The 22,157-nt window shown below is 41.1% G+C and overlaps 2 protein-coding genes across 2 annotated transcripts in view; both read left to right on the forward strand.

Moving 5' to 3' along the window:
- The window catches only part of LOC149168989 (uncharacterized), a 42,013-nt gene extending 34,873 nt beyond the window's left edge, over window positions 1-7,140 (forward strand). The window contains exons 5-7 of the mRNA XM_089428054.1: window positions 1,928-3,534; window positions 3,645-4,153; window positions 7,108-7,140. Of these exons, the coding sequence (XP_089284180.1) occupies window positions 1,928-3,534; window positions 3,645-4,153; window positions 7,108-7,140 (2,149 nt within the window). The remainder of the gene's footprint in view (window positions 1-1,927; window positions 3,535-3,644; window positions 4,154-7,107) is intronic.
- LOC149168988 (Vacuolar protein sorting-associated protein 26) overlaps window positions 1-22,157 on the forward strand; it is a 326,812-nt gene that overhangs the window by 292,023 nt on the left and 12,632 nt on the right. The gene's annotated exons all lie outside the window — the stretch shown is intronic.

Consider the following 22,157-nt stretch of genomic DNA (forward strand, 5'->3'; position numbering starts at 1 on the left):
CATCTTAATCCATGTGAATCCCCTTTCACTCCACTCGCTGTCCAACAAGATATAGTCGCCAGAAGTCCTCTGCATATCTTCAATAAGTAGAGCACCTTGGTGATGTAAAATCCCTGATCAAATCCTCGAGAAGCTGCCCTAATGAGTAATCGATCTCATGCAATTCAAGAGTAGACTCTTGAAGATACAGTCCAACCCCTATGGAGATAAATCCTTGCCTACATGTGCTCCCCCTGATCTCCTCCTGCTGAACATCCAACCATACTAGTGAAGTCCCCCATGTCATCAGCAGATCACTAAAACCCAATGGAAGATTTGAATGGTCTCCTGCTGTAGAAACCAACTCATCCCTAAGTATAGATGAACAACCAAGTCTTGTGATTCCAGGATCCCATGCTAGTCTCAAAAGGGTGCCACCATGTTGACAGTGCGCCACTTTGATTATGATCGACTGCCATTCATGCGCTTACTGTATCCTCCTCTCCTGGAACCTTATGGTGAAATATCTGTGTAGGCCAAATACATCCTGCCTAGGCATCTCCACGATGTCAAAGCCTACCCATCCAAAGCTAACCCCGAACCTGAGCAACAATAGGGAAACCCTGCTTCGCCATATGATGAAGGCTTCTGCGAACCCCCATGTGTCAACCCCAAAGTGAACTAGATCACCCTCTGTGATGATTCCGCTCATCACGAGATAGAGCGATCTATCAACCAACTGAATGCCTAGATTGCAAAGCCAAATTTGTTGTGGCATAGTTCTGACAACTGCTGGTGTTAGCCTTGAGGTGCAGCACTGCTATTTTGAAGGCTAAAGGAAGGAAATGGTCTGTTTTACTGTCATGGAAAGGTCCCCACATGGTCCATCACCCCACTCTCCTCACTTTTCCACTCTCATTCTCGTTCGCTCATATCCTAAACCAACCCTCACATCCTAACAAACCCACTTTCGCCTTGGCCCTACGTAAATCATAGTTTTAAAAAACCGTTCCGGTCCAACCGGTTACCGGCCTAACCGGCCGGTTGGGAGGCTCACCGGTCAGAACCGGTGAAAAAACCCGGTTAGAAGCCCCATTTGCCCGGAAAATTGACCTAACCGGTAAAAACCGGCCGGTTTAGGTCAAAACCGGCCGGTTTATTGCTAACCGGCCGGTTTATGGACAGGCCGCCGGTCAAGCAAAAAAGCGCACGGTTTTTTGGAACTGAGGGCGGTTTAGGGGTTTTGGGGGTGAGGGAAAGGGATTTTCCCTCCAAAAACACCCTCACACTTGTTATAAGACACCCCTCTCACTCTCATTTGTCTCACACAACTGATTTGGAGTGTTTGTGAGTGTTTGTGAGTTTGTTTGTGAGCTTGGAGAGTGTGGAGTTTTTGCTGAAGTAGTCATCTTGGAGTTGGAGTTGGAGCTATTTTGGAGATAGTGTGTAGCTGTCAGTGGAGTTGCCATCATCAAGAGGAGGCTAAGGGAGCTACTTTGCATTTCCAGGTAAGGATTTGCACTTGATAATTCCTCATTTGGGTCTGCTGTCCATGAATTATTTTTTTTGTGCTATAAACTTCTCACTTCAATGATCTATCATCTATGCTAAGCCTATGAACTCTCTAGCTCTATGCTATCAAATTTTGTAGCTTGCATGTGCATTTTTTTTCCTACATTTATCATTGGTTTTCCATGTTCCTTAGCTGCAATTTTTTTTTTAAATGGCAGATTTATTTGCAAATTGTTATTATTTCAAGCAAACATGGCTCCAAAAGGAAAGGACAGTGCATGGGCTCATTGTGATGTAGTTGAGGGAAAAATGATATGCAAATTATGCCATAAATCTATTGGAGGTGGGGGTATTCTTAGGTTGAAACAACACTTGGCTGGGTAAGAGGCCAAGTAAAGCCATGTGATGCACCAAATGCACTGTTAGGTCCTATTAGGGCAGAATACATTGCCAAGCTGGAAAAATTTTATGAGGATAAGGCTAGGGAGAAGGCCATCCAAGATGAAATTGCAAGGAAGAGGGAATTATTAGAAGCCATGAAAGAGAGTGGGTATGATGATTATGAGATTCAAGACTCCACTTCTATCCCTTCCACCAATGACCCCTTTCACTATGTTCATCCTTCTGTTGGAGTTGGCCAACCATCAAAAGGACCAAAGAGACCAAACATCCAAAGTTATTTCTCATCTTCTGCCACCATTGCTTCTTCTAAATCTAATCCCACTTCCTCCCAGCCAAGTTCTCAACCCACTTTGGATCAGCATTGGAAAAAACAATGCAAAGAAACTTCTCACCAATACATTGCTAGATGGTGGTATGATTCAGATATCCCATTTAATGCTGCTCGCTCACCTTATTACCAAGCTATGTGGGACTCTGTTATAGCTGCAGGAAAGGGCTTCAAAGGCCCTAGTATGCATGACTTGAGGGGAGCTCTTTTGCAAAAAGAGATATCTTCCATTGATGAGTATTTGACTGAGTTTAGAGAGTCATGGGTCAAAACAGGTTGTTCCATTATGTCAGATGGATGGACCGATGGAAAGAACCGCACTATCATTAATTTCCTTGTTTCTTGCCCTCAAGGAACCATGTTTTTGAAATCAGTTGATGCATCTGATAGGGTAAAGGATGCAAGCCTTCTATTTGAGCTTTTGGATAACATTATTCAGGAAGTTGGGGAGCAGCATGTTGTGCAGGTCATCACTGATAATGCCTCAAACTATGTTCTTGCTGGAAAGATGCTTGAGGCCAAATATAATACCATATTTTGGACTCCATGTGCTGCACATTGCATAGACCTCATGCTTGAGGATATAGGCAAGGTGGAGTGGGTAAAAAACACTGTAGAGCATGCCAAGTGCATTACAAAATACATTTACAACCACTCATGGGTATTGAGCCTAATGAGGAAACACACTGGAGGCAAAGAGCTTGTTAGGCCTGCAATTACGAGATTTGCAACTCACTTCCTCACGTTGCAATGTCTCAATGGTCAACGTAGAAACTTGCAGAAAATGTTTTCCTCTGATGAATGGTCTGAATCTCGGTGGGCTCGTAGACCAGATGGAAAAGACACCAAAAAGAAAGTGTTAGACACTTATTTTTGGAAAAGGTCTGTAGAGCTTGTGAAAATTACCGAGCCCCTTGTTAAGGTGCTAAGGTTGGTGGATGGGGAAAGATTGGCCATGGGCTACATTTATGAAGCTATGGATCAGGCAAAGGAGCAGATACGGGCAGCTTACAATGACAGGTTAGCTAAATATGGCCGTATATGGGAGATCATTGATAACAGATGGAACAATCAACTCCATCGTCCTATACATGCAGCCGGGTATTTTTTGAACCCAAGGTATCACTATAAAAATCGGCTAGGAGATCAGCATGATGGGGAGGTCAGAGCTGGATTGATTGATTGCTTGGAGCGCATGGTCCCTAACCATGTAGACCAGTTGGATATACATAGACAGCTTACTATTTTCAATCAAGCAAGTGGTACTTTTGGCAAAAACTTGGCAAAGATGGCAAGAGATGTGGACCAACCAGGTAAGCAATTCCAATTTCCATTTTGTTTTTCATTTCAAGTTAAAATTGTTTACGTTCTTTACAATTCAAATTATAAACTAAGTTACTAATTATTGTCTTTTTCTTTGCAGCACATTGGTGGGAGTCATTTGGTGGCCAGTGTCCTCAATTGCAAAGGTTTGCAATTAGAGTCCTCAGTCAAACTTGCAGTGCTTCAGGTTGTGAGCGCAATTGGTCTGTTTTTGAGCGCATACACACGAAGAAGAGAAACCGTTTGGAACAAAAACGGTTAAATGATCTTGTTTTTGTGCAATACAACCTTCGACTGAGGAGGAACCAAATGATGAGCAAATCACCTGATCTAGATCCCATTGTGTTGGACGATATTGATCCAACATCAGAATGGGTGGAGGAGACTGAAGATCCTGTGTTTGAGGCTGATTTTGATATCGACATGGCTTTAGCGGAGGATGAGGCAGATTATGTGGCGGCATCAGAACCAGGATCAGTAGCGGCATCAAGGAAAGGCAAGGAACCAATGGAAGGCACTAGTCGTGCAGGTCGACAAACTCGTGCTTCCAGTAGGTCCACTTCTATTGTCATTGGTGGCATTGATACTGATGTTGCAGATGAGGCAGAGGCATCCTCAGACTCTGAACCAGATGATGTCTATGTAGCTCCTGATGATGATCCTGTGTCTAGTAGTGGTGATGATCTTGATGATTGATCATGTGTACACTGTAGACTTGTAGTAGGCCAATGGCCTCATAGCTTGCAGCATTGTTTTTGGACTTTATAGGCCATTTAGAGCCTCATTTCTTATGTATTTTGCTATTTTGTCGATGATATGTATTGCACTCGGTGCCATTTTGATATATTCACCTTTGCATGGTATATAAATGAGCAAACTTTGCATATTTTGTCTCTATTGGCTTGGAATCATGGTTTTACATCTTAAAAATAGTTTTGTTTCATTAAAAATTAATTATTTAATGTATTTTTTAAAAACCGGTTCGTTTAGACCAAACCAGTCCCGGTTAGACCGGTTCCGGTCGGTAAACCGGTTAGCTAGGTGGACCGGTTCGGTCACCGTTCCGGTTTTAAAAACACTGACGTAAATTAACCCATTTTTGCCCCAAAAACCTTACCTTTCCGCCCATACGTGCCCTTTGCACATTTCTCGAGGACATCCCGTACCTCTGTATTCCCCCGCCGTCGATCTTCCCGCAGATCCGACGGCCCGCACTTCACCCGACCGACGTTACATGCTCGATCAATCATCACTGTTAGATCATTTCTGCCAGATCTAACAGCTGTTACGCATATCGCGCGGGCAACAAGTGAGAGGGATACCCGCCCGATAAAGGCGGTTTCCTCTCTCTCCTCCGCTGCTACGTGGCACCCGATGAATGGAATCAGGTGGGCTCCGACCTTTACCGCTTACCGCCCAATTGACCGCCCGATAGAAACCATTTCCGCTCAAATGAAACCGCTCTCGGGCGTTATCTTTCGAGCACCTCCTCTGCCCGATAGCCGTCCGATCTACCCATCCAAGATCTGACGGCTCGGACTTATTCCGCTCCCGCCACGACTTCAGGCCTCTGGTGATTGATCTCCTCCATCCATCTCTCCCGATCCAACGACCTTCGTTCATGATCACCTCAGTTCGTCCTCCGCCGCCCGACCAACATCCTGACCGTTGATCCATCCCATCCAACGGCCCATATGCCCCCGTACCCCACTTCCCATCAGTCACTCGGGGAGGAAAGTTGTTGGCTCTATCAGTGTTTGTGATAGTTGGACAGTTGAACTGAAATAACGGAAGGCATGGCCGAAAGGGGAAAAACAACAACACGATGCAGCCGAACCAACAAAAATGGTCATGGAGCGTCGCTGGCACGAGCGAGCCACCTGACAGTGCGGCGAAATTACCAGAATTTGGTCACTGTGTTTGTTAGGAAAAGAGACCTCTGGCTCATGTCTGTCTAGTTATGGCATCAAGCAGTTAGAAGCTAGAGGGGATCGATTAAGACATCTCGAGCCTCAGAGAGCCCGAGAGCATTGTAAAAAGCCTATAAATGGCTGAAAGTTAGAAGAAACAAGGGTTCAACTTTTGGAGACTGTGGATACTTTGTTCCTCTTAGCGTCTCATCTTCATTCTAGTAATACAAGCTTCTTTTGTTGTTACATGTTCAATTGCCATCTTCTCCTCTGTTCTAAGCTTGCACTTGAATAGGTTATTCATGTTTTCTTCTGTGTCTAATGCCAGATAACTGTCATCTTATCTCTGCATTGATAAATTAGATTTGCAAGCTTCATTTACTTTCTGTAGCTAGCCATTCATATATGTTTATGTATGCATCTGCTGGTACAGTCAGTATTCTCCATCTATCCATTCAATCTATAAACTATTGAGCATTAGTGGTCTAAAGCCTTGTCAAGCTGAGGGTGTTCATGCATGTCTGGAGTGAAAACAGAGTTGAAACAGTCATCTGACTTGATCCAAACCTTAATCCATTCCAATAGTTCAGAGAACAATATTGAAGATTTATATGTTACCAGGCATCTCCGAGCTACAACCTAGGAGAGTTTCCTGGAGTGATAACAGTTGGAATCCCTTTGTGCCTCGTCTCTGATCCCTGTATACACTCAAAATATAAACCCCATATACCATGTATCCACCTGGTGCGTGCAAAACTGCCCCACGCTTGCCATACCATACAGTGAGATCTTCTCTCATGTCTCTTGATGGTGCACCCTAATACTTTCTAGAGTCTAAACATTCCCTTGTAAAAATGATCTACCAGCTGTTGTGCCTCATGCTCATGCAATGCCTCAGAATGTTTCGCTAAAGCTATGTCATGTAGTCCTCTCATGACCATGCATAGGCTACCTCTGTAGTAGATCATGCCATCCCTAAGCCTGCACTCACCAACTCGTGCACCGACCACATGTCTCAGTTGTAGATCATCTCTTGTGATACGGTGTGTCTCATCCAACTATCTGAGGCGAGTCTCTCAGATCCTGCTAATCATGACGAGAGCATCAAGGGACAACAACCAACTCCTATGTGACTGTAAGCAATAGGGAAGAGAAATAGGTGTGAGAATCCCTATGGGCATAATCAAGAGATGCTCATTTGTCTCCTCATCGATCTTGGGTAAACTACACCTAATGACATGGCCAACGTCCTTATCAGGAGTTCTCCTTGGGGGAAATGCTCCAGAATCCCATGCTACAATACCATGCACTATTGCATGCAATCACGTATCCCTAAACAACCCTGCAAGAGGCTGTATTGTGTGCCACTGGACATCACTGCTTGTTGCTGTACCATCCCATATCATCTGGTATCCCGTATGTGCCAATGTACCTTCCACCCCACTGGTGAATCCATTGTGATGTGAGTCACATCTCCTAAGCTGTCTTGGTAAACCCAAGTAGCATAGCTCCCCATAAGCTAGTGGGAATATCACTATTGTGCCCATCCTTAGTGGCCCTTGTGCCCAATACACCAATGGATGAGCGTCATCCTCGTGCAATGCCCTGCCTAATAACATATCGATGCTTTCCCATCTGAATAACTTGTGCCAGGGCATGCTGACTACCTTGCAATCCCGTGCGTGAATGATGTGCCAGGGCAACTCCCAAAGTCTGCCCATCTTTGATGGAAACGTCAAGGAACATGTGCTCTCGCTCATTGAGTCAATCACCCATCAATGCTATAATTTTCCCGCGCCTCTGGCATATGATGGAAAACCCCACCTGGGTCCCAATGCCAACTTGGGCTTTCAGTATCCACTCCACTCGTGTCAACTAAACCTGGATTCTAGATGGATGTACCCTCATCCTAAATATACTTGTCTCTATGCCCCATGGATGCATAATCAAAACCCTCTAGAACATACCTCTCTGCAAGTGGCTCTACAACAAGGTGCTCCTCATCTTCAAATATCATAGGAGGGTCCTCTATCCAATCATGTGTGCTCTTGTCATCCTCACTGTCTGCCATGGGGAATGAAGAATGTCCAAAACTCAGCCCCATACAAAGCTGCTCAACTTGCAACTCTAATTCTTGAAGGGTCATTTGAGTGCCCTTCAAGGACTCCTGGGTAATCTCAACCTCATAAATAAGCCTGTCAACTTCCTCCTGTTAATTTGGCAGCTCAATGACAAATTCCAATCATTGGACTAGATTCCTCTTTCCGAGAGGACCAAAATTGACCTTTGAAGCACTTAGTTTGGATAAGGAAAATGTGTTTTTGAAGTCAAGCCCATAGGTACACAAATTGTCAAGGTTGACCTAAGGACAAATTGCCCCTCCAACACATATAAATTCAAGTGACCTCAAGCCCATTTGGACATCATCTCAACACAACTCATTTTCTCTCTCTCAATTTGTTTGGTTCGTACAGGTTTGAGGCAACTCTTTCTCTCCACACGTGTGAAGGGTTTCTTGGCATCTTTGACTTCTGCACTGACTTTCTGAAACAGGGATCTTTGACTAGCATTGACTTGGGTGATTTTGGCATGCTTTGACTTCGTTCTTTTGGTGGATCTCTCTGTTTTGGAAGGCCACATTAATTGGCACACAAACTGAGAAATTATGGGTTGTTTGACTTGAGTTGACCACAAGAAAAGTTGCAGAATTTCATCGCAGGGTTTCTCTCTCATTTGATTGAGTTTGACTAGACTTTTGTTGACTATTTTTGGCTGACTTTGACCAGCAATTGATGTCAAGTTTGTGGACAGTTGACCGAGCTCCTAAAAGACAGATTTGACTGTTGACTTGGGACTGGTTAGGGCACATTGACTGTTGTTGGCCAGAATTGCAAATTATGACAATTGACCATATTTGACTATTTCTTCATTGGCATATTGATATTGGATGGTTGATTTGTTGGATAAGTCAAACTTTGACTTTGACTCTTATTTATGGATTTGGGCTCATTGTACTCTCCGCTGAACATTTTATGACAATCTCATAGAAGAAGATTTTTCAAAGGGTTTTCCCCCTTGTGGGGTTTTTCCTTGGACTTTGACAAAATCGGTGTCTCTTGTTGATGTTCTTGATTGTCTCCTAGTGTCATTGTATTTGCTGTTATATCTTCAATTACTATTGATTGTTGGAAGAATTAATTGTTATTGAAAAGATTGCTAATTGAAGAATTGAATTGGGCTAAAGTAACTGATATAACATAGAGCAGTGGAAAATTAATACCTCCTCCTTCCCTTCTAGCGCATCATGGTATATCTCAACAAGCGCGAGTTGGTGATCTCTATCCGAAAGGAGGTGTAGGTAATTAGTTTTCATCTCTGCCAATGCCTCTTTGAGTGTCTGAAGGTCTGCAAGAGAAGGCTCTCCCCCCTAAACTGTTAGGTGTCACTACATTCCCCCTACAATATTCTGCCACTAATGCATGCATATCATTATATTGCTTTGTGGCCGCTACAATCTTGTTGGGGCTCACCTTTAATTGGTTCTCCAAATTAAGGGCACAGGTAGGTTCGTGAGCAAAGCCTTCTTCATTAAACAAATCAACTGCTAGATCTAGTTTCTCACAGCTAACTACCTGCATGTTGTCTTTTCTGCACATTTCTTGATTGGGAACTGGGGTAGCATCAATTGCTGTGAGTCTGGCCTCATAATCCCCCTTGTACTCATTACCAACTAATCAATCTCGTCAAGTGACGGGTAATCCGTGACAACATCTGATGTTTACTCATCCCAATCGTTTGCATCAACTTGCTGGGGTGTATCTGTGTGAGCTCATTCCTCAATGGGTATGTCTTCTCCTAACTCGTCACTGTCCTTACCCTTAATATTTGTTTCTCCTGTTCTTGCAGTATTGATACTAGCACTTTGTTCAATAATCACGTTTCTCTCATTTTCATCACCTGTAGGTCTGCAACTGTTTTTTCTTCTTGTCGCCCTTGCTGATGCCCACTCTTAAAACTGCTTCACAAATCTCATGAAATTCCTATTATAGTCTTCAAATTTCGCTAGTAAGTTCTCTTGCTGAGACATTTTTGTGTAAACCAGCAAATTCAATCTTAAGAACAATAGTGGACTGGGGTTTTAGCCTCTGGAATTTTGGCTCAATTACAGTATCCTTGACATTGCCATGGTTTCAACCCACAGTTGGCCAAAATCATGCTCTGATACCACTGTAATGTAACCATACTAAAATTGCACAAGTTACCTTAAAAATTCAGATTTTACCATAGCAGACTTTCATAAATAGATGGCATGCAAACTCAGAAGTTTACTTAAATAGACAAAAATTTCATTAAATATATGGTGAACAAGCTTGCATAGTAAATAAATATGCATAGACATTTTCATCCCAAATGTAACATCATTACTTCATTAGCTGAGAGACAATGTTTACAAATTTGAGGATAAGAACCTGGGAGATAGTTCCAACTTTTTTGTAATTTTCTTGACCGCGGTGAATAGGGTTTTTTCAACTTGATCCTTGGCCTTGCTGTTCTTAGCTTCAACCTTAGCCCTAGGGAAATCGAACATTTTAACATGGGTAGCATTCAGACTTTGTTCAATTTCAATGGCCATTTCTTTTGCTTCAGCAAGAGTCTTTGGCTTCTTATCCCTAAGTTGATACGTCAAGTGTCCTTGGACAATCTTAATGAATTTTTCTAGAATTTGGGCATAAATAGGTTTGAGGCGATCAGGGATGTCCTTAACAATTCTATCAAATATTTGGATGAAATCTCTAACATCTTCATCTCTTTTTTCTGTAAACGATATAATTTTCCAATGACAAGTTCCAGTAGCATCCATGACCAATCTTTTCTTGAAGACATCTTCAAAATGGTCAAATTCATTGATGTTGGCTGAAGGAAGACTAAGGTACCAATCACTAACTTTCCCTTTGAAGGTCAAAGCAAATAACATCATCACTATGTCTTCGTCTTCGATCCCACAAGGGCCCACTGTCCAAGGGAAGTTCTCTACATGTGTTTCAGTGCTTTGATCAACACTTCCTTTGAACTTGGGAAGCCATTCATGATAGTTCTTAGGTAATGTGTGAGGAGCATCAGGGTTTCCACTGAAATCTAGAGGTTTAAAGGCTGGCAGATTCCATCCCTTAACCTTAGGGACTTGGTTTTGATTTTGGTTTTAGTTAGTGTTGGTATTCATGTTGTCAAGTAACAAGGACCTCTCAACAAGAGGGGAGTGCTCTCATTGATTAGCCCTTTTAGCTGCAACCTTGGTCATAGGAGCTATGATTTCTTCGTGATCTTTGTAACCAAGCAATTTAGGAGTCGCCGGAAGAGGATGTTTATTGTCGTTGGATGAATCACCTCTTCAAATATTGAACCTAGGACAGAGACATGCTTCCTCCCTAGCAACGACGCCAAAAATGTTGCCACACAATCTAGCAGGGGTCCTAGGAGGGGAACCTATGGGACTACTACTAGACAAAATGACAACAATGTGACAAAGATCGACTATCACCTCAGTTAAGGTCCCCTACTCTTTAGGACATTCACCGATGGGAGGGGTCCGGTGTTATTTTTTCTTAGGGCTATATTGTTCTTTGCTTTGATAATTGCATTTCTTCATTTACACATTAAATTCACCCCATAACATCATAACATTATTCAGATTTACATCATTATTCAACAACATATGCAACTATGTAGAAAGAACAATATCACCATCATCATCAATGCAACAGAACATAAAGGAAAAATAGAAGAAAAACATTCACACATAGAGACACCAAGATTGGTTGGAGACCAGGGCAAAACCCATTATGGGGAAAACCCTTTCAAATTCTTTTTCTTATTAGATTGTCATTGAATGATTCAACAAAAGAGAGTACAATGATCCATATCTTCATCCATACAACTATCCAACAAAAAATCAACTAAACAATATCCATGAGATGAACCCAATCATGTTCATACTCAAAACCCTGATCCTGAAGCCTGTAATGAACTATTACTGTCTATGGTCAATTGTTGAACACTGCAGTTAGCGAGCGAAAACTTTGGATAACTGAAAAATCAAACCCTAACTTCCAGTTGCATGGAGGACATGTTGTGCGAGCGACTGAAATGCTTCAGTTGCACGGATGAGACGACTAGCGAGTGATTGTAACCGAGATTTCTTTGTGTTGTGCTTGCGATTGAGACCTAAAACCCTAAAACAAAGATGTGAGCTTCGGACCCTGCAATTTCACCTTTGTGCGACCCCATTCCTCTGCGGATCTGCCTCAGACTTGTGTGAGCCAAAAACAAGAAAGAGAATAGAAGAATGTCTCATGATGATGCACAAATGAGGTTGAGGTCACTTGTATTTATAGTCTTCCAAGGGTGTCCAATTTGCTTTATGTTAGTTTCTATAACATCGGATGTGTTATAGCCACGAAATTTGGCGGAGAGGCTAGAATACATGAGATCTCCAAAACCCATAAATCATTTCTAGAAATTTCACTTAGAGATGGCTTAATAATGAGATTATTAACCAATTTTTAAATTTTTCCGAAGTCTAAACTTAGGGAATATGGTTAATTAATCAGAATTAATTAAGTCAAGGTGAGAATAGTCTGGAAACTCACAAAGATCGATTTCAAGACGATCCTAGCCTTTGATTAAGTTTTAATCTTGGACGTTGGAGTCCCAACAAAGGATTATAAGAAGTCGATGGGCACTTGGAGAAGACACAACAAATACACTTGGAGAATTCGATTTTCCACAGTAGCAATAGTCAGTTGCCAAAGAGTTCGAGCTTCAGTGAGGAAGCAGAGTCAATGAGGGGCAAGGATAGTGAGGTTGGAGGAAGTTTTCTAGATCTAGCGAGTGCATTTCTAGAGAGGCTGAGATTTCTCTAGGAGGTTGCACAGAGGCAGTGTAAAGCCTCAAGAAGGCAATTTGATTTGTTGCAAAGGAAGAAGTTTTCAGTTCAAGAGGTCGGGGAGAGGTTCTAGAGTGTTGGATAGATGTTTTCCTAGCCAACAACAGACATGATAGCTAGACTAGTAGTCAGTTCGGGCAACGGTTGCAACATGCAACATCAGGTTGATGCAAAACCTGCAGGTCTAGTTGGACGACTTGCTTTTCAGAGGCAGTCCAATGCTGGAATTGTTCAGAGTGAGGGTAAATTCCCTCTAGATATTTTTGTCAGTATTTTCTCTACAGGATAGCTAGATTTTGTCATCCAAATTATTGTACTCAAAATTTCTCATTGCTGCATAATAATAAAACCCCCATCTTCTGCACGGGTTTTCCCAAGTTGGGTTTTTCCAGGGATAATCGTCCAAAAATAACGGTATCATTTTTATTGTGCGCTAAAATTTTCTCAGTTTCCATCGCTATTATTTCTATAGTATTTTATTTGTGAAGGTTGCAGAGTAATTTATTTGATATTTGCCGTAGCAGATATATTGTTAAAATAATCAACAGCTAGAAAAATAAATTCCAGTTGCTGCAATTACATTTCAGTGGTGAAATTTTCACATGGTATCAAAGCGCAAGTGATCAACCGGGAAGCTCAGATGCGGAGAAGAGAATTTCACTGCTTAGTGGGAGCAGTAGGCCGAAATTCTTGAGGGAGTACAATTCTTTGACAGGTAGGTCGGGTTGCTGGGGCAAAAAATTCGATTTTTAGTTGCAGGGTTGCAGAAAAGTCGAATTGCTCGAGTTTGTGATCGCAACAGTCAGAGGGAGTCGTTGTAGCTCCTATTTTCGCTGAGTAGATTTCTCGTTGGATGCACAGGGTTTTGCTACAGTTTGTAGTAGTAGAACCAACGTCGGGTGGAAGAGAAAAGCACACAAAATAGAGCGAAAATTTCTCTCAGGGAACTTCAAGTCTCAAAAGTTTGATTTTTCCAGGCAGATTGGTAGTAGCAGCTAGCAAATCTATGCATTCCAGAAGGGAGTGTGAGTAGCAGAGCAGCATCCGAACAAAAGGAAAGAGAGGGGTTTTGACAATTTTTGAGATGGCCACAATAGGGCTTAGAGATCAGGATAGGTTGGAGGGTTTCTCAAACTATGTCATTTGAAAGGCCAGGATGTCCTTGTTGGATGAATATGGCCTGAAGCTCTACAATGTCCATGAAGAAAGGAATGACATGACGAACCAAGAAGGAAAGTGATTAATGGCTGATGCCCTACGAGGAAGAAGCTCAACTGAACTCTATGACATCAAGGAAAGAAGTTGATCACGTAGTTGAAGGACCCACGAAGAAGAAGCTGCTGATGAAGAGAAGAGTCCCTTGTTAAGAAGGACCTCTGACAGGTCCCTGATCAAGAGGGAGCTTGGATTAGATCACCCCTGATTAAAAAGAAATGACAGTTGTGTTTTTCTATTTCATGTGTCATGCACTAGACCAGGACTAACAGCCGTAAGTCTAGGTGAAGGCCATGAATGGAAATGAAGACACATGATAGACACAACATTCTTGTCTTCATCTGGGAAGAAAGAATGGGAGGATTGGGTAATCATCTGGCATCCGATACTCTTTGAGAATGTGTAGGGCATCCAAGATAAGAGTAGGAAAGAGGACCAATATTCTTTGAAGGTTGGCAACCCAAGATAAGAATAGTCCTAGAAGGTCATACTCAGTGAACACCCGGGTGGGTATGTACCTTGAGAGACAATGATGAAGGTTTCTATAATCATTGGTCTCGCGAGCATTGTAGCTCATGGTCTGATGGAGAGATGGAGCTGTTAGTCAAGGCCTTGCACTGTGACAATGCTGGTTACTATGATGCTATACAGATGGGTTACCAATCCGATTCTTCTTATGAGAAATTCTTCAGATTGAGAATGACCAAGTACCAGTATAATACCTCCCTAGTTAAGAGGGAGTGTTGAAGAAAGTGTAACTAGGTTCGGTATTTACAAATGTAATCTTGATCTTTGTACTTGTCAAGGAAAAGAAATATTATTTTTATAAATTATAAGAATGAGTTTCTTGCTCATTCCATAGGTCTAGGAAAGTCAAAGAGTCAAAGACATGTGTAAAGAGCTCTTCTTGAGCATATATGTAATGTATATGAGTCAACCTAGTGTCTAGAACAACCCTCCAAGACAAGCACAATCCTCTTGAAGAAGGAAGCAAGCAAAACAATCATGTCGGCCTGCAAAAATGAATTAAATAGCTAAAAGAAGTCATGTCGGCTCACATATAAAGACACACCTCTTCATTGGTTCATGTCGGCTTAATATGGAGGGAAAACCACTATATATACCCTGCTGGGGTCACCACAGAAAAGATAATTCGGATACCTCTGAAACTTTGGATGGTGCAGGAATCTCGGTCAACCACAGGAGTACAGGAACTCAGATTTCTCTGAGTTTTCGGATGGGTAAAAAGGTCTGAAATCCGCAGTACAGGGAGACACAATTTGGATGCCACAGTAAGGAAGATTTGAAGTCTGTCTCTAGTACAGATCTCAGATTCATCTTGTATTTCGGAGGGTAGTTTCAGGGAACATTTTGGATATCACTTCGGTGGACTGTCCTGCAGTAGCACACACAGTCTCAGCATATATATATGATGAAGAGGATCCCTGTATAGCACACACAGTCTCGGTTATCCAACAGTGACACTCTGTCTCGGCATGCATTTTGGATGATGGTCCTCGTAATCTCAGTCATGATCTCGGCATAAAGATAGTCATAATCCTAAGGGAGACATAGATACAATGATGAAGATCTAAGTGAAGGAGCAGCTATGGTGCAACAACAATGATCTCTTTGTTATGGTGAAGTCCTCAATGAAGGTGAAACAATGGTGTTGCAACAGTAATGAAGATCTCAGTGGTGTAGTAGTGATGGCCTCAGTGGTGTAGCAATGATGATGATCTCAACAGTGACAAAGAAGAGGATTGGGGTCTTGGTCTTGGAGTGGCATAGTAAGTCAAGGGTCACGGTCTTGGTGTTCGTCAATTGGAATCTCTATAAGAAGAATTATGTGCGGGTTTTTTTGCCCTGGAAAAATGCCAACATCTTTTGTTCTTGTCTCTTTGTTCTTTGGTAGCTATTTGATGAAATAAGAAACACACACTCTAATAAATGAAAGAGAAGATTGTGCTAATAAGAAAATTAAAATGCCTCACAAATAGTTATCAAGTCAAGAAGAATCTCATTAACTACATGTGCCCTAGATTCTTCAACAGCGAATTGAAGAGAAACCACTTAAATGCTATGCCCTAGATTTCTCAACACTATGCTTCCCGAACACTCCCAAGGTGGCCCCTTGATGCTCCCTAGATGCTTTCTAGATGCTCACTAATGGTAATATTAAAGTAAAAGTGACATTCTCCTTTACCTTTCATTTTAATCTTTTTACTTAAATTTTTAGCATTAACATGAAATGACTCAAGATGTTTGAGAGTGGTTCCAACCTCATAAGACTTCATATGGAGAAAATAGAATTTCATATCCCATTCAAAATTCATGTATGATTAGATTATATCATGTATGAGGGTATGTGATTGGCATTTAATCAAGAGCATCATGTTGAATTTTGTAGCTATGGTCGGTCTTCATAATTCGTATTTTAGCCCTTAAAAAATATATGTAATGAAAAATGTAAGACATGTTCTTCATATCATTTTCAAAAGAAGAATTTTTGAATTTTTGAAGTGGAAATTTTTGGCTCCAAATGACAAGTCGGCCTGACCCCTTTAGTGACACGAATTTGGGCTACTTGGATGACCATATAAATTCATTTCGTCCTCCTCAAGCAAGCAATTGAATCATTTGAGGTAGAGAGAAAAGGGCGGATTTGAGGCAGAGCATAGGACAAATATGAGGCAGAGTAAAGGACAAATTTGAGACAAAGTAAGGAAAGATTTGAGGCAGTGTTTCTGGGCACTTCTAGGCACCGGAACAGAGCTTCACTGAGTATGGTAGGAGGCCGAAATTTGGCCCTAGCAGATCAGACCAGGCCAAGTTCATTGGGTACCAATTTGACTTGTCTAAAGGGCGATTTGACTAATTGTGACTAGGGCTATGTTACTAATCAGTTTGACTTTATATTTGTTTTGAAGAATTAGATGTGTCTTTGTTGAACTAAATAATTTCTCTAAGGTTGTTGGGTTTTTCCCCATGTGGGTTTTCATAGGGTAAATTCTTGTGTCTCTTGTTTGGCTATCTCTTTTTGATCCTATTGGGTTTTTGCTTCTATTGTTGTGATCTTTTGTGTAATTACTTTATGATGAATGTGAATGCAAGAAAAGATTATCCTAAGAAATCATAAGAAGTAATTATCAATTTAGAAGACCTATGAAAAATCAACATGGTATTAGAGCTTGGGTGAAAGAGAAACCTTAAAAGAAGCCAGTCTACTTCAAGTTATCCTCTAGGGCTTATTCTGTCACTAGCCCTAAAAACCCTAGTTCTATTCTGGTTGTAAAAAGGATGAAAAACATTATGACCTATGATCCATGTAAGACAAGTCTGTGTTACATCTGAGCTAAAGAAGAAAAGGGTCGAAGCCCTGGTTTAAGGCCCAATACCATCAAACCTAATCTCATATGGACTTAGGAAGCTGAAGTTTCATTTTTATTAATAATACCCCTTCTTATATTGCTAGAAGAGAAGATCATGATCCTTCTGAGGTCTATTTGAGATCATAATTGCATCAATGGAGAGGGTTGAAGCCCTTAATATATTTTGAAAATAGGCCGAAAGGCCTCAGTCTATTTCAGTAGGCTGAGTAGTCTGTTACAGATGGCCGAAAAGGCCTCAGGACCTCTTGCAGTAGGCTGAGGAGACTTGGAAAGTGACCAATAGAAATATCTTTGTTTGAGGAAAAGTTTCTTGTGCATAAGATTTACTAAAGTTTGCTTCAACCCTTAAATTGTGGAAGACACTGATCTGATGCTTTAGTAACTATGCAAGTTTGAAGTATCTCATGCTTAAGTTCTCTTGGAAGATTAGTTTCAGCTACTAGTGTTGATAAAAGATATGAGACACACTGTTTAATTCAAGGTTACTTGGGAGCGGGAGCAGGAGCGACATTTTTAGAAGCTCCCGGTTTGGGAGCGATTTCTGGAGCATTATATATATATATATATATATATATATATATATATATTGATGCATATATGTCAACAAAAGCATGTAGAATGATGAATTAGATATAAAAAACATAAAAAACATAGATTGAACCATATAACAACAATCATCTAGACGTTATATTCTTCATCAACCACGTCCACAAGTTAGTAACATACATATTGAGTCTCATGATTCATCAATCTTAAAGTTTCAAGCTTGCAAAATTCAATATATAACATTTATCATCATTGATTGCCAAAGTTGTACTTGCAAGCTAAGTGTAACCATTACAAAAAATAATATCTAACATGAAATGAAATGCTATAAAATGAAATGAAATGAAACAACTTTCAACTTTGATGAAGCATCATATTCATAATGAGTTATAATTGCCAACTTCAAACTTTAAACTTAAATTGTCATATATTGTTTAGAAAAAATATCATAATAAATATGAAAGAGTCCATAGTTATAAAAACTACTAGAAACCAGAAAAGACAAGTAAATCTATTATCTATTGCTAATGCTTGGGCCTCTTTGCGCCACGAAAAATGTCTAATTTTTTAGTCTTCTTGGAAAATCAAGATCTTTGTCATTAATATCACCCTCTAAGCATTAATATCCAGAGGTATCTTTGTCATTACCTCTGGATCTGTATAGGGATCTTTGTCATTAATATCACCCTCTAAGCATTAACAAAAGATAGAAAAAGCATAGCATGTCAAGTCAAGATTTTGTTTGAGTGATGCGTACATTTTTAGGAGGGTCATGATAGAGGAGTTCGACAACCAATGTCACTAACATCAAGGTACATAGAGGGATTGGTGCTCTTGATTAAATACGAGTTCCATACCCTAATACATGACAAAATCCAATGGAAACATTGCAATCCCTCCAATCCTGAAATCCTAAAAAACTGATTCTGTTGGATTTTGAATGAAATCTAAAATTCTACTTTCTCCATATGAAATCCAATGAGGTCGGAATCACTCTCAAACATCTTGAGTCATTTCATGATAATGTTAAAAATTTAAGTAAAAGGATGAAAATGAAGATTAAGGAGAATGTCACTTTCACATTACCATGAACCGCATATCAATACTAGGGCCATAGGCTTGATCATTAGGCTGCCCCAAACTTATTTGTTTCTTTGAAAATAAATTGCATTTGGAATATTATTGCAAATTTCTTTTTGCAAAAAAGACTAAACGCTCCCGAAAAATCAGGGAGCGTTTTTTTTCAAGGAGCGTGCTCCCAAGCCGCTCCCGCTGGGAGTGGGGGTGTGGGGGGGGGTTGCTCCCCCGCAACCCTGGTTTAATTCAAAGCTTGAAGGTCTCTATTGCATAAGGTTTCCATGCAAATCACATTACAGTGATGAGTTGTTCAAAGAGAAATATGAGGCCTAAAAATACAAAGAGATGAAGAAAGATACAAGAAGTCTGCTAAAGTCTAAGGTTTGATGCTTGGAACATAAGGTAGGTATCATTGCTCAATTTACTTACAGTAATCTCGCTTGGGGTCAAAAGTTTTACTTTGGAAACGTTCTTAGACTTCAACGAGAGGAAATGGTCACTAAATAAGCTTTGTTAATGCATATGCTTGATTGAAAAAGACTTGCATCAAAGTTGTTTCATGAGAAATTAAACAGGACTTTGATTTCCTCCTTAGTCAGATCATAGCACTGTAGCAAAGGTCTGATCTGTTGCCATACATTAAGAGCAATTATGATGACTATTGGAGTCCTTTCACCTACAATTTTAGTAAGGAGAATCACATATTGTTAGATACACCTATACGAAAATATTGTTAGATACACCTACTAATTTGTAGCATGAAAGTCATTTCAAATGACAACATCACAATTCAGATTGTAGCTCAAAGCAAGACAAGTCCAGTTAAATATGTGATCTATATACATATGTTGAATGTCTGAGGATTGGTTGATTGGGTGTAGGAGATGACCATGATGTCAAATCGAAGCACATACAGAGACATGGTACAAAAGGGAGTAGTAAGGCTCACAAAGCCTTTGTCCTAGGGTGAAGTTTGTACACTTAAGGGAAGCTTCAGAAGTTTGTATACTTTAGGGACAAGCTTGAGAAGTTTGTATACTTAAAGGACAAGTCAAAGTGGTTGATAGTATTTTCCTCAGTTAGAGGGAATGGTGATGTTGTTGCATCAAGTGGTAGACATTCTCCCTAGGTCATAATATAAGCAGGTCAAAGTATTGACCAGGGGCCACAAAATGTGGCTAGTAAGAATGGCTCAGAGAGCATCAAGGCCCAGAGTGCTCCCCAGGTGGGCGAGTGAGTGCCTCTAGCATTAGGCAGGAAATTCACCATTTAATTAGCATGCATGAATGGTAATTTTCCCAGGGTTTCACCATAGGTCATAGGTGTTGACCAGTTTCCATGTGACGACTTGGATAATTATTGAATTGCTCCAAGTGATGCCTTGTTGAGCATGATGTTGATGCAAAATGCTTTCCATAGGTAGTGTATTGTTAATTTTAGGTATGTTCTATGCTTGAGCAATTTATTTCAATTTTCACAGTTAGCTCAATATCTTTTCTAGATTAGCAATCACATCAACATTAAAGTAAACTGTAGATAGAACATAAACATAAATCGCAGAAGACAAGCCAAGACAAGAGGACACAAGATGTGGCGCTAGCCAGGGACAAACCCCAATGTGGGGAAACCCTTGATCAATTCTTCTTTTATGTTATTCAATAGTTCAACAGAGAGAGAGAGATAGTACATTTACAACAAAAGTCAACACTTTGACTTATCTAGATAAGAGCAGAGATCATCTCTAAGAAGATGATACATGAGATCAGTTGAAGACATGCTGCTTCAACTGATTCTCCAAGGTGACTCCTTTACCTCTCAATGTGCTGCATCTCGTCATCATGCTGCACCTCACCGTGCTACACCATGTTGCACCCATCATCACAATGATGGACCTCATGACTACTGCACCTTATGTTGCACTGTTGTCCCATGTGCCATGGTTGAACCATGTTGTCATAGCGCATGTCTCATGTGCTTGCAACACCATGCTTGCCACTGCTATCCATGCTGTCCATGCTCGCTGTTGTACTATGCTTGCCGCTGTACCATGTGCCTTTTGCCATGTCACAGCTGCTCTCCCACTTTGCCTTGCCATACCTAGCAATTGTCCCATATGTCTTAGCATACCTGGCTGCTGTCCATGTGTCTTAGCAGCACCATGTCGCCTTGCTGTCCCATGCATGTTAGCAACACTATGTCACCTTGCTGTCCTATGTCCTTGCTGTCCCATGCATGTTAGTAGTACAATGTTCTTGCTGTCCTATGCATGTTAGCAACACTATGTCCTGGTTGTCCCATGCATGTTAGCACTATTGTACTAGTTGCCTTGCTGTCCCATGCATCTATCCATCAGTCCACAAACAACCCTCAATTCTGCTGCATGCTACTACTGATTTCTACCTAGGGTTCTGTGCATGTACTAGTCTGGTTAGGGCACACCAACTAGCTTAATGTATAGGGAACATATCCTTGTTTGCCTTGTTGTCCTTAGAGGTGACTGCGGCCTGGTTAGGAGGTCCATCCTAGGTCTATCGGCCATCCAAACTTCATCTCCCAATTGCTGTAGCAGTTCCTCATTGCGACCCTATAAACGTGTCACTAAAACTGCCCACAAATCAGTCCTATGACTGCGTCTGCCCTTCTAAGAGTCTATACTCTTCCACACGATCCTAAAACAGTCCTTATTGTTGCGGCATGACAACAAGGGAACTCAGCGCCTTCTCCAACACTTCGGACCCCTCCAAACAGCAGCTAAGACTCCTGCTCAATACGTTGTCCATACAACCCTTCCACGCTGTCTAGAGCAGCCTCCTAATGTTGCGGCCAGGGCATGGTATTGTCCTCCTTGACTGTGTTTTGGTAGGAACCAACGTATAGGGTTGTAGGCTTCCTTCTTGATAGTGTTAGGGCTTCTCTTTCATGATCGGTCCTCTAGATTAGGGTAGCGTATTCCTTCTTCTAGACTGCGGCTAGGGCAACCTTTTCTCCTCCAACGTTTAGGGCTTCCACTCCTCGATTTCTCTTCCACTAAAACCCAAGACAAGTGGAGAGAAATCAAGATAGAAGTGTGTGTGAGAAATGACTCTCAAGTCATCTTCTTTTATACTAAAACGTTGAGCACATGCAGGGTTTATTTGGTTTCTGGCCAACCTTGACGAATTGTCTTATAACACAATTAAATTCATAATTCCATGAATACTTATCGGAATCAGATGATGTTTAGATCAATCCTACACATCTCGATGAGAAGGATCCAAGAAAAAATATCAGCTACCATAAATAAGATGACCCAAATGGAGTTTGGCCCTAGTTTCCAATTTTAACATGTATTTACACATCAACATAGCTAGCTCATTTAGGGATAGTCACTCTCTTTGAGTCAAGTATGTTGACCAGGATTAGGGAGAATGATCTGGAAGAGGATAAACATTCTTCCCAAGTCAAGTATGTTGTTTGGAATTAGGAACAATGGTCCTAGAGGCCCAGAATCACTCAGTTGAGTGGATGCCTTTCAGCACTAGGCTCAGACT

The sequence above is a fragment of the Pinus tabuliformis genome, chromosome 4_2, assembly GCF_031772625.1.
Source record: "Pinus tabuliformis cultivar Carrire ecotype Pingquan chromosome 4_2, CPIR1, whole genome shotgun sequence".
NCBI classification, from domain to species: Eukaryota; Viridiplantae; Streptophyta; class Pinopsida; order Pinales; family Pinaceae; genus Pinus; species Pinus tabuliformis.